The sequence below is a fragment of the Carcharodon carcharias genome, chromosome 30 (assembly GCF_017639515.1).
Source record: "Carcharodon carcharias isolate sCarCar2 chromosome 30, sCarCar2.pri, whole genome shotgun sequence".
In the NCBI taxonomy this organism is placed as follows: domain Eukaryota; kingdom Metazoa; phylum Chordata; class Chondrichthyes; order Lamniformes; family Lamnidae; genus Carcharodon; species Carcharodon carcharias.
In genome coordinates this window covers 26,380,567-26,394,837 of record NC_054496.1, presented here as the reverse complement: position 1 = coordinate 26,394,837, position 14,271 = coordinate 26,380,567, and the positions used below count along the sequence as shown (strand labels likewise).

Below are 14,271 nucleotides of genomic sequence, written 5' to 3'. Positions count from 1 at the left end.
GAGAAAGGGAGGGGGTAAGGCCAAGGAGGGATTCCAAAACAAGACAGAGGCCAGGAGGGTCTCAGGTGATCAGCCATGGTATGCAGGGGATGTATGCAAACAGCAAGGGCTGGGAGAAGGGAAATACCGCCAGCACAAAGCTTTCCAATCTCCCGGAAAGCCAGATTGCACAAGAGTTCACGGTCCTCCAAACTCTTCAGATTGCAGGCGCCCCATTTGTATATGTGTGGGACGTTACTGGCAGGAGTCTGCAGTGAGTAAAACCTCGCGGGCGTTTGCAAGGAGGAAGTGCACCGGCTTTGCAGATTTGCTGACGTCACAGAGCCAGATGAGACGGAGTGGCTGCCCTGTGACGGGTTGTGTGTGAGTGGCCAGGTGTATGTTGTGGGCCAGAGTTGCCCATGCAAACACCTGTCGCTCACTGCTGGACATCAAACCCCCTCGCCCCCAACCCTAACCCCGCCCCCCCCACCATCGCCAACGGAAGAACATTAACAAAGCAGGGCCTGCGAGACGCCTCTCGCCACTTCTCTTTTTTTTCTCTGCTTGATACGGATCCTTTGCTGAGCAGAGGCACAGAGAGCAGAGAAGCTGCTGCAGTGGCTGGCGACTGAGGCTTTGGAATACCAGTTGACATGGATGATGCAGAGGAGAACGGTATGTATGTAAGAGCAACTCCCAATAGCTAAGTGCCTGTAACTCGGGGCCTTTTAGATGAAGATGGGTATGTGTTGGTTATGATGTGAAATGATGGCAGCCGGTTAGATAGTTTTTTTTTCAGACATTTGACTCTAGTCTCCATTTAGGTCAGTGCCGACCACATCCTGTGACATTTGTGTGTTGCTAGAAGATGTGTGTGAAAATATAGGGCTCCGAAGCAGATTGGTGCTTGCGGCAAACATGGGTTCCTGCTTCTTTTTGTGGCATTTGTTATCCAACGTCTTAACTCTCATTTCAACAGGCTGATTAATAGGATTTTTTTTTACCAAATGTGCTCACTGATTTTACTTGGGTGGAGGGATTGGAAATTTGGGGGGAGGTGGTGTGGAAGGGGTATGGTTGCCAACGGTGATTACATATATTCCCAGAGATTTCATCACGTGACTTCCCCCACACTCCAGCTATTAGTCTGTCAACATATTCATCCATGTGTCTTCCTACGCCAATTGGAAAGCAAAAAGACTCACTATCCAATTGGATGATGCTTGACTGTTAGTCAAACAGCCTCTCCCATGCACCCCGCCCCCTCACTATTTTCAATATTTTTCATATCTGTTAAAGAGAAATATTCAAAGAAAATGAGAAAAAGAACAATCTTTTTGAATGTCTGGGTGTATTTTCTCCAGGCTGCTGCCAGATGTGTCCTGGAGATTGGTCTTCAATTCCTGGAGACTCCAGGCCAATCCTGGAGGGTTGGCAACCCCAGGAAGGGGAGAGGGAGAGTGGGAGACTGGGGTTGGGTGCAGGTGGGAGACCAGGGGGTGAGGGAAAGAGATCCAGTGTTTTTTGAGAGGGGGGGGTGGGGTGGGGGGGGTGAAGAGACTGGGATTGATTGGAGAGGAGGGGTTGAGGAGTGGGGAGGGCATCCCATCAAGCTGCTGAATATAGTGTTCGTTCTGTGACTCTTTAAGCCACCAGTCATCATTTTAGTGGGAGTCTAATCCTTGAACGGATTTTTCACCCTTCATTTGTGGCTTTTTCTCCCTTTATTGTCGAGTCTCCCCTCACCTTCCCCAGTCACATTAGGCCTGTGACAATGTGCAGATGAGGAACCATCAAGGGGAGCTGGGCCCCTTTGAGCTTTGGTCTCTCTCTCTGTCTCCTTCACAGAGTTAGAGGTCAGACCCTAGTCTAAGGTAGTGTAGGATCTCAGTACCCAGTCAATCACAGGCAAAAACCTGTCTGTTTCTGTGGTGTGTTGTCCTGTGGTGTAGATCATCCTAGCAACAGGGTCAGCACATCGCACCAGTGAGGGAAACTGACAGCAAGGACTTTCAAACGTAGTCGGAGAGAACTTGTACTTTTATCTAGCGTCTTTCCCATCCTCAGGACTCCCCAAAGTGCTTTACAGCCAATGAAGTACTTTTGAAATGTAGTCAACTGTGTAACATAGATGAGGCAAATCATAGAGATGAATGACCGGTTTGTTTGTTTTGGTGATGTTGATTGAGGGATAAATATAGGCCAGGATACTGCAGGGAGCTTCCTTATTTCTACACACATTGTCAGGGGATCTTTTATATCAACCTGACAGAGCAGACGGGGCCTCAGTTTAATGCCTCACTTGAAAGATGGTACCTCCAACTCCCACTGGGAGTGTCAGTGTTGATTTTGTGCTGAGGTCTGTGGAATGTGAGCCGAGCTTACAACCTTCTGACTGAGAGGCAAGAGGGCTACCCACTGAACAAAGCAAATGTTCACAGATACTGAAACCAAATGGTTCCTCGTTTTCCCCCTTAGAGTCAATTGTTCTGGGTTTATAACAAAATTATGTTTCTTCCATCCTCCTTTCTGAAATTCGCTGACTCAACCTTTGGTAGTCTCACTGCTTCGTTCATTCTCTGCTACGTCACACACCCTACAACCCTTCCAGAATTCGACATTCCACCAACTCTGGCCTCTTGCACATTCCCTACTTGCTTCACTTCGCCATGGGTGGCCGTGCCTCCTGCTGCCTAGGCCCTAAGCTTTGACATTCCCTTAATCCTCTTCACCTATCTCCTCCTCCTCCTCCTTTCCTTAAAATCCACCTCTTTGACAAAGCTTTTGGTCACCCCTGTCCTAATATCACCTCCCCTTAGGCCCTGGGTTGAATTTTCTCTGATAATTCTCCTGTGAATTGCCTTGGGACATATTACTCAGTTGAAGGTGTAAGTTGTTGAAAATGGAGGATAGCATAGCTCACCCAACACTCCTTTAAGGAACTTAAAAACAACTCTCTGACCAATCTTTTGATCACCTGTGCTAATATCTCCTAATTTGGTGTCAAATTTTGTTTGATAACATTTCTATGAAGTGCCTTGGGGATGTTTCACTACCTTAAGGGTACTATATAAATACAAGTTGTTGTTGTACTCTTGACATGTTTTGACGTACTGAAGAAGGAAGCTGTTAACTTGGGTCAAAATCTTAACCATCAAGTTCCTCCTGTCCCGTTGCTGATTCACAGTCACCCTCTTGCACAATGACAGCTCCAGCTCTTGCCCACAGAGGTCTGTAGTGTTCATACTGTAATGTCCATGCTGGGTTCGTGAGGTGGTGGGGGCAGTGAATAATTAAACATGGAGCGAAAGGCTGTTCGACAGTAGAAACCAGTGCCCTTTCCCAGATCTGGGCCTGATCAGGCATTGCAACCCCTTGTCAATCAGCAGTTCTGTGAAACTTCCCCAACCAAGACACACATATGAGGAAGCCAAGCCAATGGGAGGGAAGTGGAGAGACGTATGTGTATTTACACACATATGCTTTGTGAAGCTAAACATACACAGATAAATTGCCCAAGGTTAGTTGCTGAATACAAGGCTTTTCTATACATGGTGACTGGTTGGGAGATTTCTGGTTCTCTCTCTCTCTCTCTCTCCGCAGAGTTACCTAGTATTCAGAACCTGCAGTGATATTGTGCCAGTTGACTTTGCAAGATTGATGAGAAATGCTAAGCTCCTAATTCAGGGTAAACACCAAAAGCAATGTGACCAAAAGCTGTGACAACAGGAAGTAGGGTTGGTGGACAGGAAGTGCATGCTCTTAAGGGGAATTTTTAATAACATAGGAAATAGGAGCAGGTGTAGGCCATTCAGTCCCTCAAGCCTGCTCCGCGATTCAACTAGATCATGGCTGATCCTCTACCTTAATGCCATTTTCCTGCACTATCTTCATATCCCTTTATATCTTTAATATCTAGAAATGTGTTCATCTCTGGATTGAATATCTTTAACATGTTGCTCACTCTGCAATGATGTGACAATACAACCCTGTGAGATCTCTACTATCATCCATTTCTGGCCTCTTGCATTCTGGAATTCCCTCCCTAAACACTCTCTCCCTCTCTCTTTCAACTCCGCTGCTTAAGACCTATCTCTTTGACCGAACCAAGAGTTGGTGCCTTCAGGAAAGCGGGGAGGAAACAGGATGGGGGAAGAGCGTTCGCCCTAGGCTCCAACAGAGGCAAACCATCCCGATAGGTCCCTCTTGGTAATCAAGAGGATTATTAGGCTGTTCAACCATGGAAACAGATCAGTACCTTAAGCATGTGGCTAAGGGGTATTGGCCTCCATAGATTAAACTTTTTCTAAACAAAGTTCATCTGTCAATGTCTGAGGCAAAGAAATGATGGGTTGGAGGTTAGGAAGGATATTTTCTCTGCTTGTTGATATTTGGGAAATGTGGACTAGTCTCCCCGATACTGTTCCACGTTGCCAGTCTCTCTTGTAGGGAGTTGATTAGCCGTTCGTAAGAAAAGGAATTGGATCAATAACTTATTGAGGTGAAGGATCAGAGGTTAGAATTCTCCATGGGAGGTGGGAAGACAAACAGAGTGGCTGTTAAAGTAGAAAATCAATCAGTTGAGGAGGGTAAATCTGTGACAGAATAATCAGAGCCGGACTCTGGGTGGAGGCGGACTGATGAAGGGGAGGGCAATTCATTGATAGAATAATCAGACCCAGTTGGTGGGGGCAGGAGTGGGGAGGGGATTCCATGGTAACAGACACCGACTTCTAAGAAGGTAGGACTGAGGGGCTGAATGGTCATTTCCCTTCTGATTAGTTTGTTTGCTCCAGACCCCTCATCGGTTTTGCACTGTGATGGTTTTGCTGCTGCTGTCATCAGAACTGATCGGGACTGTTTGTAAACAGCAAATTAATTAATTAGGAGCTCAGTTAATCAGTAATTCTGCCTGGATTTAGTCCGTGCTTAACAGAATCGGGAAGCTCCGGGTGCGACGAGACTTAAACATGCTCAGAAAATTCGAACCAAATTGAAAGCTCCGTTGATCTCCCATCACATTGCACGTTCAGAACATAAAATCATAAGAAATAGGGGCAGGAGTAGGCTATTTGGCCCCTCGAGTCTGCTCAGCCAGTCAATAAGATCATGGTTGATCTGATGTGGCCTTAACTCCACTTTCCTGCTCCCCACCGCACCATAACCCTTTACCTTTTTTAAGCTCAAAAATCTGTCTAACTCAGCCTTTAATATATTCAATGACCCAGCCTCCACTGTTTGCTGTGGAAGAGAATTTCAAATATTAATAACCCGCTCAGAGAAGAAATTCCTCCTCATCTCCATCTTAAATGGGACACCCCTTATTTTGAAACTGCTGCCTGGTTCTAGATTCCCCCACAAGGGGAAACATCCTCCCAGCATCTACCCTGACAAGGTGCCTCGGAGTCTTAGTTTCAGTGATGTCACTTCTCATTCTTCCAAACTCCAATGAGTAAAGGCCCAACCTGCTCAACCTTTCCCGAGTTGGAATTGTCTCTAGCTCCATGTGGCTACTCCATCAGCACGGAACAGCTTTGAGATCTGGGATCTTCGTAGTCTCTGTGGCTCACTACCACATTGGGGAAGCGTCTATACTGAGCTCTGAGAGAGGCCTTTTGCTTTTGGAGGGCGGGGTGCAATTTTTATTTTTTGACCCTGAATGGAGTGTGATGAACAGGTTCAGATGTGCAGTTTGTCTAACTCGCTCTTGGCCTGCAGCAGCATAGCTGCAGTGCACCAACTGATAAGCCGCAATTGTTGCACACCATTATTGGCCATTTCTATTAGTTAGCCATTGGTGCACCTCTACAAGGGAGCAGCATTGTGACACCTGTCCAGATCCTCCACCCTCCTCTAAGAACTGCAAGTAAAAGCTGTAATTTGCACCTTTCGATAAGAGGGTGCCAGCAGTCGAGGCAGACATCACCTCTGTCTGATACCTGAGGGCACATGTAGCACCAGAGTAGCCAGTACACACACACAGCGTTCTCTGTTGCAACTACTGCTTCATGCCTTCGTTGAACTAGTTACTGGCCGGTGAAGGGTGCACTCCAAATCATAGGGTATGGAGGTCCACTTAAAGGAGTGACCAATAGTGCTGAGCTCGAGGGAATATCAGAGTTCAAAATACCGATAGCGTTAATGAGTGCTGTAACCTGTACACCTGGTTAAGATCAGCTAACACAGCAAAGAGTGAGGATCAAACCTCAGCTTTTCCAGGTCCAGGAATGGGTCAAAAACCTTGGCTCAGTCAGATCCAATCTGTTCCTATCGTCTCCCACTTGTCTCAGCTAAAATCATTTGTCATAAGTGGATGGAGGGGACAGGCGGAGATGGGAAAATTGAGGTCTAACTCTTTGCAGTCACATCTTCTCAAGGAGTTTGATCCCCTGATCAGTTGTGCAAATGAGTGGCCAATGGAACAAAGAGGTTTTCTGTCAATTCCAGGACAGGGTTACGTAGTATAAGGGTCTGGCACATACAAGATCAATGCGGGACTAAGTAAATTAGTGTAACTCTAAATGCATTGGATAAGGACTTGGGGAGGTGTAGTAAAAGGATCAGGAAGATACAGGGTTAATGTCAGACTGTGTAAATTAGAATAACTAAATACATTGGATAAAGACTTTGGGGGTGTGTGTTATAAAGGTCTGTCACATAGGGTTAATGTGAGACTGAGTACAATACCACCCATGCACTGATCTAAGGGAACACATGACCCACACCTAGGAGTCAGTGCAGTGTTGGACAGAGCCGTGTGTACCAGCAAGCATGGAGACAACTCCTAACTTGTACCCTTTACCGTATATTTGTAAATAGTTTTAAAGATTTACACTTAACCTACATAGGACTATGAAGACTTCTTCAGACCTACCGAACTGAAACAAACACCCCACAACAGGGTTTCTGTATGTTCAAGGGGGAGGAGCATGAGTCTTCACAGGAATGTATAGGTCTTAAGACTTATTAACACAGTTAATGGCAGGTGTGATAGATCCTTCTGTTGTACTATGGAACTTCCTTCTCAAATCCCACCACCTCTTCATCTCCCTTTTAGATTGAACTGTTGGTCATCTCTCTGAACCTTAAAGGCATTATATAAATGCAAGGGATTGTTCCCAAGGCCATGATTCCTGAAGGTTTAGCTCACAGCTTCTCAAAGTTGGATTCTTTACACAAAAACCATATTTCAATCAGAACTCTCCCAAGTTGATGCATTTTAATATGGAATTCCTTTTCGCCATTTCATTAATCCAGCCCCCTTCTCTTCTGAAGAGGTTGACTCCTTGGGTAAATTCTGGTTCCATGTGTGCGTTTATACAGTGACACTTACAGGATATAGGATCCTGGTTGGTTTTTTCTGGCCGTACACTAGATAAAGTCAAGGCCAGTCAGCTGAGATTTCTTAACTCCGACCTTTCCTGGTCCTTTTGGTTTGGTACTTTCTGAATAAAACGGTCACCTGTCTTCATTTTGAAGGTTCTCCTAAGTGTTGATGATGGATTGGGCATTTTAGATAATGTCTCCTTTTATTAGTGTATCAATCTGGGGCAGAACACAGGGCAAGGGTCTGGTCCCACAGGGCAAGGGTCTGGTCCCACAGGGCAGGGCGCCAGGGAAGGGCCTGATCCCATACAGTGGGACACCAGAATCCTTAAGTGATGACGAGACAAGAAAGTTGGAGGAAGAAGGAGAGAAGATTCTAGGTAAAACTGGATAGTGACATCACCTTAAAAGCCTGTAGGTTTTCTGGAAGAATGGGAAGACTGAGGAGTTTAAGTTTTGCACTTATGTGAGAGAATGACTTAGAGGAGGATGCAGTCACTGAGACTTGACATGAAAATGGTGAAGATAAAGGGAGGAAGAGTAGATCGAGAGGAAGGAAAGAGGAAAATAGAGAGGAGCAACGACCAGTGAAGAACAGTTAAAAATAAAGGGGAGAGGGGCTCGAAAGGGGAGATGGGGGGAGGGGGGGTGGCGGGTGGTGGGTGACCAGCTTTTCTTTTGATTCTGTCCATGTGTCTTCAACTGCTGAGCTCTGACTCCTCAGGAATCTTTCTCGGCTCAGCATGTTTCCATGTCAGCGAAAGGGATTTAGATCCATCCTGATTTACAAATGGACAGGGCTGACAGCAGGGAGAGAAATCCAATCAAACTGAAACAATTGAAAGGAAGGCCGCACTCCCCAACATTGGCAGCTATGCTTTCAGATGTATGGACCTTAAGCTCCCGGATACCCTCCCTGAGTTCGCCATCTCTCTCCTCCTTCAAAATACTCCTCTAAACCTACCTCTTTGACCAAGCTTTTGATCACCTGTCTGAATATCTCTTTCTTTGCTCCATGTCATTTTATTATGCTCCTGTGAAACACCTTGGATGATTAAGGCACAAGACAAACAAAAGTCATTTGTTGTTTTCGTTGGAGTTTGAGGGATCTGTGGGGGTGGTTTCCTCGGGTTTTGAAGAGAGACACAGAGCACAAGGAGAGGAAAAGAAGTGCTTGGCCTCAAAGAGGAAGTTGTCTGAATGGTGGCGGAGATGATCAGAAGCCCAATAGAGAGTTGAGCTGCTCCAGGAGCATTGGGCTGCATTGGCCATCTGCTGGTGTAGGGGTTAAAGAAGGAAATTGTCAGTGTTTGGGCATCAATTGCCAAACAGGATTAACTTCCTCGTTAAAGTAACTGACAGAGGAAATTTCTTTGATTCATTCATGGGATGTGGGCATCATTCAAGGTTGGCATATCTGTTGTCCATCTCTAAACGCCCTTGAGAAGATGATGGAGGACCTACCCTTGACAGCTGCCGTCACTGTGCTGGTGAAGTTGCTTGCACACGGTGTTGGAATTTATATACACATACACACAAACATATGCCCAAGTCTGGTTGGTATGTGACTTGGCAGGAAACCTGAGAGATGATGATGTTCCCGTGATCTTGCCCTTTGTCCTTCTCGCTGGTGGAGGACACAGATCTGGGAGGAGCTGTTCAAGTAACTTTGGCGAGTTGCCTCAGTGTATCCTGTAAATGGTACACACCGCAGCCACTGTGCACCTGCAGTCGAGGGGGTGGATCTTTCATTGAGCAGCAGGGACACTGACCGAGTGAACAGCTCTGTCCTGGATGGGTATCGAGCTTCTTCTGTGTTGTTGCAACTGCACCCAACCAGATACTTGGTGAGTATTCCAACACTTCCCTCATACCAACTTGCTCCTCACTATTATCATGTGACGTGATGCCTGAGAATTAAATGCCACTTGAATTATTTTCTGTCGAATCGGTTGAAACTAGGGGATAATTATAATCTAAGCTGCCTGGGGGAAACTGAGTGAATGAGACTTGGAACTCACCGTCCACATCATCTTCCCTTTGGGTGTCAGTGAATTGTAAAACAGGAGCTCCTGATCCTCTAAGTTTCTTGTTGAGGTGGTGGGAGGAGTGGGGGCAAAGGGTTAAATTAATATAATTCCTTGGATCTTTCCCAGATAAGTAACATGGTGTTTATTGCTGAAAAAGGGAGACATATTCCTAAAGATTTTTGGCTTCCACTCATCAGGACAAATGCAAGAATGCCAAATTTCAAATCATCGTAACAATTTATACTATGGGAGAAAAGAGAGCTGATTGATTGATAAGTTAACTGAGGCATTGCATGGAGAAAGCAACAGGGAATCATAGGCTCTCCAAGCTTCCAGGAAATTCCAAAAAAGGCGCAAGGCATGAACATATCCCTTTTGTTTGCAGAGAATGGCAACATTTGAAATTTGGTATTCTTGCATCTGTCCTGATGAGTGCAAGGTGAAAAGCTTTGGCAACATGTCTCTCTTTTTCACCATATTCAAGTTCCGTAGTACCAAGTGAATGTTTGTTTGTAAACGTGGTGTTTGTTACTAAAATAATTAAAATATTGCAAGGAGGTTGAGCATGCTGAATATTGGTGCTGGGTGGAAAAGGGTAAAGGATGCGATTTGTGTTTTTTGTGAAGAAAATGTTTGGGGTGGTTTCCTTCCAAAGGAAGTGGTCCTTTTAAAAATTCACCGGTGGTCCTTGAGATACAACCCCACCCCCTACTGGTTGTATGATGCTGCGTCAACGAATGTATTCAACTATGTAAACCCCGCCGCCCCAAACCTTCTTCTTGAACATTATGGTTATTTGTGGGATCCCTTGTTGCACCCTGAGCTAATCCAACAGCCTGACCTTACTTTAAAAAAAAAAGTTTCATGCATGCTTCTTAAAAACAAAAGGAAGCTTTCTCTGGGTCACCTGGGAAATTTCCCGTCCACTGCAAATTCGAAACATTTCCAGGTTTCCACTTGCAGGTCTGTTTTCTGAGATTTTCTCCTCCCATGGGACGCTTAGAGTTAGGGGTGTGTAGAACAGGTGGGCATGTTAATGTAAATCCTGATTCTTCCTACCAGTAACGAGAGAAAGGGTACACGTTAAAGGTAATTAAAGAAACAAAAAGTCTACTGTGATTCTGTAATTGGGCAGCACTTGCTGAATAATCCTGAGTGCGCTAATACCTACACTGACAACTAATTTACGATAATCAGTCGAGCTCGCCAATGTGGCTCATTTTGCTTGCTAGGACTGATATACATTCATACACAGGGACCCAGTCTCTGCAAACAAAAGGAATATGATCCAGCCCTTGCACTTTTTTTGAATTACTTGGGAGCTTGGGGAGCCTATTGTTCTGCGTTGCTTTCTCCATGGCAATGCCTTGGCCAATCAGAGTCGACATGCCAACCAATCAGCACCCTTTTCTCCTGTAGTATAAACTGTTGTGATTATTTGAAATTTGGCATTCTTGCATTTGTCCTGATGAGCGCAAGGTGAAAAGCTTCGGCAGAATGTTTCGCTTTTCGGTAATATTCAAGTTCTATGTTACCAAGCGACTGTTTATAATTAAAAAGGCATCGAGTGGAATTGAGGAGAAAGTGGTTTACAGAAGAGGGTGGCCAGAAAGTGGCACGCTCGACAGCACGACAGACAAGTTCATAAATCCTTCTAAAAGGGAATGAGTTGCCCGAAATGTAAGGAGGGTGTGGGAGCGAGCTGTGAGCAGGATTAGACATAAGGACTAGTGCGGAGAGAAATGCCAGCACAGACTTTGCTGGGCTGAATGGCTTGTGGCCTCTTCTGTAGGTATTCAATGGCTGCACGCTACAGTACAGTAAGTGCAGGGATGAGCTACAATTCTACACAGGCAAAAGTGTGAGCCACAGCAAACTTCATTAACTGGATAGGTGGCGATGGACGGGATGGGTGCAGAGTATGAGAAAATGGGCTTCTCTCCCCACGGGCCAGATGGGGTTCAATTCTGGCTCTTGCCTGCCAACTCCCCATCAAGTCAAAGGGAGAGGAAGGGTGAGGTAATTAAGCAAATGGCCTACAACGGCGGGGTTTTATTTTTCGCACCAGCTCAAAGGGTGAGGTCAGTGTGATTCTGTGTTGAATGAAGCAGTGAGGTCCTGGATTTAAAAACCAGTTTATAATCTCAGTTGATCTCAGCCAGAGCTCTGGTTATAATTAGCCTCAGTACCTAGAGTGGGGTGGGGTGGTGGGGAGTTGGGGTGGGGGTTTGCAGAAAGGGAATCTAGCTCCTGGTTGCTTTGGCGAGTCCTGATAGAAAATGTGTATGAAGGGAGTGTGTCACGACGGTGGTTCTGTGATGCCTTCTGCTGCCAAATAGCTGGCCAACATTTCACAGTGTTAAAGCTCACCCTGGCTTGACAAATTAGAACTAGCAACAGAAACAACAAAAAGGAACCTGCTTGCGAAACGAAATGTCAGGAAAGAACAATCAGCTGACATGACTGAAAGCCAACAGGAAACGGCTAGTGAAAGGTATTGAGATTTACCCTGATGCACAGGGCCTGGTGCCAGAGAAAGAAATCTGATCAATCGGGAAAATCATATAGAAAACGGAAGCAAGGCTCCCTTTGAATCACCATGGAGGGGTGCGTCTTCAACTGCTGAGACCCTGAGCTCTGGAATTCCCTCCCTCAATCCTCTCAGCCTCTCTACTCCTTTTAAAAGGCTCCTAAGAATCTATCTACTTGGCTGAATCTGCCCCCAACATCTCCTTGTGTGGCCAAATTTGGTCTAATCGTGCCCCTGTGAAGCACCTTGGGATGTTTCGAACCGCATTTAAGGCACCATATAAACACAAGTTGTTGTTAAAAAGGGAACAGTGGATTCAGCTCAGCAGAAACGGTTCCGAATCTAATTCCCCTTTGAGGCAATGAGTCACGGAGCCCAAAGCTTTCTGGCTGCGAGCCTGGTCCAGTCAGGGCAGTAAAAGGGACAAGGCGATTGGACTCAACTCAGGTTCCTGCTCCTGCTTGTATAAGCAGAGCTTCCTGCAGGAATTTGAGTGGGTGCGTGCTGTTGGTTAGAGGAAGGGGGTTGTGGCTGGCTGCTTCTCTCTACCTTGGAATCTCTTACCGACACTTACTTCCATGCTTGCATCTCAGTAGCGCCTTTCACAGCCCAGGGACTTCCCAGAGCATTTTACAGCCAGTGAAGTACTTCTGCAGTGTGGTCACTGTTTGTAAGGTCGGAAAGGCAGCTGCCGTCGGGTTGTGCACAGCAAGATCTCACGGACAGAAATGTGATAAATGCCCAGATAACCTGCTTCTCATTTTGAAGCGAAGTTGGTAAATGTCGGCCTGGAACACCAGAGAGAAATCGTATGAAAACAAAAAAGTGTTGGAAGAACTCAGTCGGTCTGTGGGGAGAGAAACAGCCTTCACATTTCAAGTCCAATATGAGTCTTCTTTGGAACTGAAGAGAGGCAGGAATGTGATGGGTTTTATGTTGTTGAAAAAAGGTGGGGGGGAGGGGCGGTGAAGGGTCAGTTGGAACAAGGTCAGCAATAGGTTAGGGTGGGGAGAGATTAAATTACGAAGGTGTCATGGAACAGCAGATAAAGAGAGTGGGAATTGTAGTGGTAAAAGCATTGGTCTAGAGTAGGTGTCAATAGCAGAATAAAGATCAGTGCTGTCTGAAAGCAAAATAGCAGAATATGTTAATAGCGGAACATTGCTGTCTGAAAGCAAAAACATGAGAACAAGGTACAGACTGGAACAGGGGGGGGTGGGGGTGGTAAAATACAAGATAGAGGGCAGAGTTCATGGTTTGAAGTTGTTGAATGCATATTGCTTTTATTACACCAGAGAGAACTCCCCTGCTCTTCTTGGCATAGTGCTGTGGGATCTTGTAAGCCCCTCTGAGGGGGCAGATGGGACTTCAGTCTAACACCACATCTGAAAGGCAGTGAAGCGTTACTCAGGGTCAGCACTGTGGGTGCTGCACTGTGGGATGAGATTTTCCTGGATTTGGGTCCGAATGAATCCTTTTGAGGGGTCAAAAGGTTAAAAACAAATCACCTGTTGCATCAGAAGGGGTCACTTTCCCTTCACCCATCTGCTGGGAATCTGGTGTGATCATCCACACCATCTCCCCCTCACGGATTTTTCTAAACTTCCATTCAGGCCAATCTGATTGTGTCAGATACCTGCTGGAGGGATAAGTAAATCATCATTTCTTCCAGGGTGTGTGAATGGCCCAGGTGGAGGCCTCTTTTCACTGCTGCGATAACCAGTCACTGGGGCCCAGAGCGACCTGAGCTCTTTCAGTTTGAACTGTTCTGAACCCACCCTCAGCCAGCCAAAAAGTCAATGAACCTGAAGCTAAATGTGCAGAGAGGCAGTTACTGTTGAGTAACAAGTTGGCTGCTGCTGGTTCAGGTTTGTGGGCAAGTCCAGAAGTTCAGCTGTTTCTATGTTAGCAAAAAAACAACAGACAATCAAAGCAAGAACTTTTAAAAGCCAGGAGCGTCTCGCCAACAAGCAGCAACTTTTAACCTGGGCCCCGTAATATGGGGGGTTGGTTATCTCAGTCAGCTAGATAGCTAGTGTATGGTGCAGTATAATACCAATCGTGTGGGCTCAATCCCCACACTGGCTGTGATGGTTCATGGAGGCGTGACTCCTTACCTTGCCCCATGTTTGATATGGAGTGCTATGTGGAGTCTCTCTAATGGAGAGAGATGTCTATGGCCCTTTGGGGACTGTGATTAATGACCATAATGGATGGGGAAAATGGGATATCTGCAAGAAATCTGTTAGAATTGTACTTCAGGCTATCTGTACATAGATCTACAGGCCCCTGTTCTCACAGAATTGTTACAGTGAAGAAGGAAGCCATTTGGTCCATAGCATATGTACCTGTACTCCAAATGAGCAATTGCCTTAGCACCCTTCCCCCTGTAACCCTGCACGT

At 45.9% G+C, this 14,271-nt stretch overlaps 1 protein-coding gene across 3 annotated transcripts in view; it reads left to right on the top strand.

Moving 5' to 3' along the window:
• LOC121271312 (GEM interacting protein) overlaps positions 1-14,271 on the top strand; it is an 88,781-nt gene that overhangs the window by 14,246 nt on the left and 60,264 nt on the right. The window contains exon 1 of one of the 3 annotated variants that reach the window (XM_041177212.1): positions 425-657. The exons of the other annotated variants lie outside the window; for them this stretch is intronic. Within the exon in view, the coding sequence (XP_041033146.1) occupies positions 636-657 (22 nt within the window). The 5' untranslated portion in view covers positions 425-635. Of the gene's footprint in view, positions 1-424; positions 658-14,271 lie in introns of those variants that run through there. 3 annotated transcript variants of the gene reach the window in all.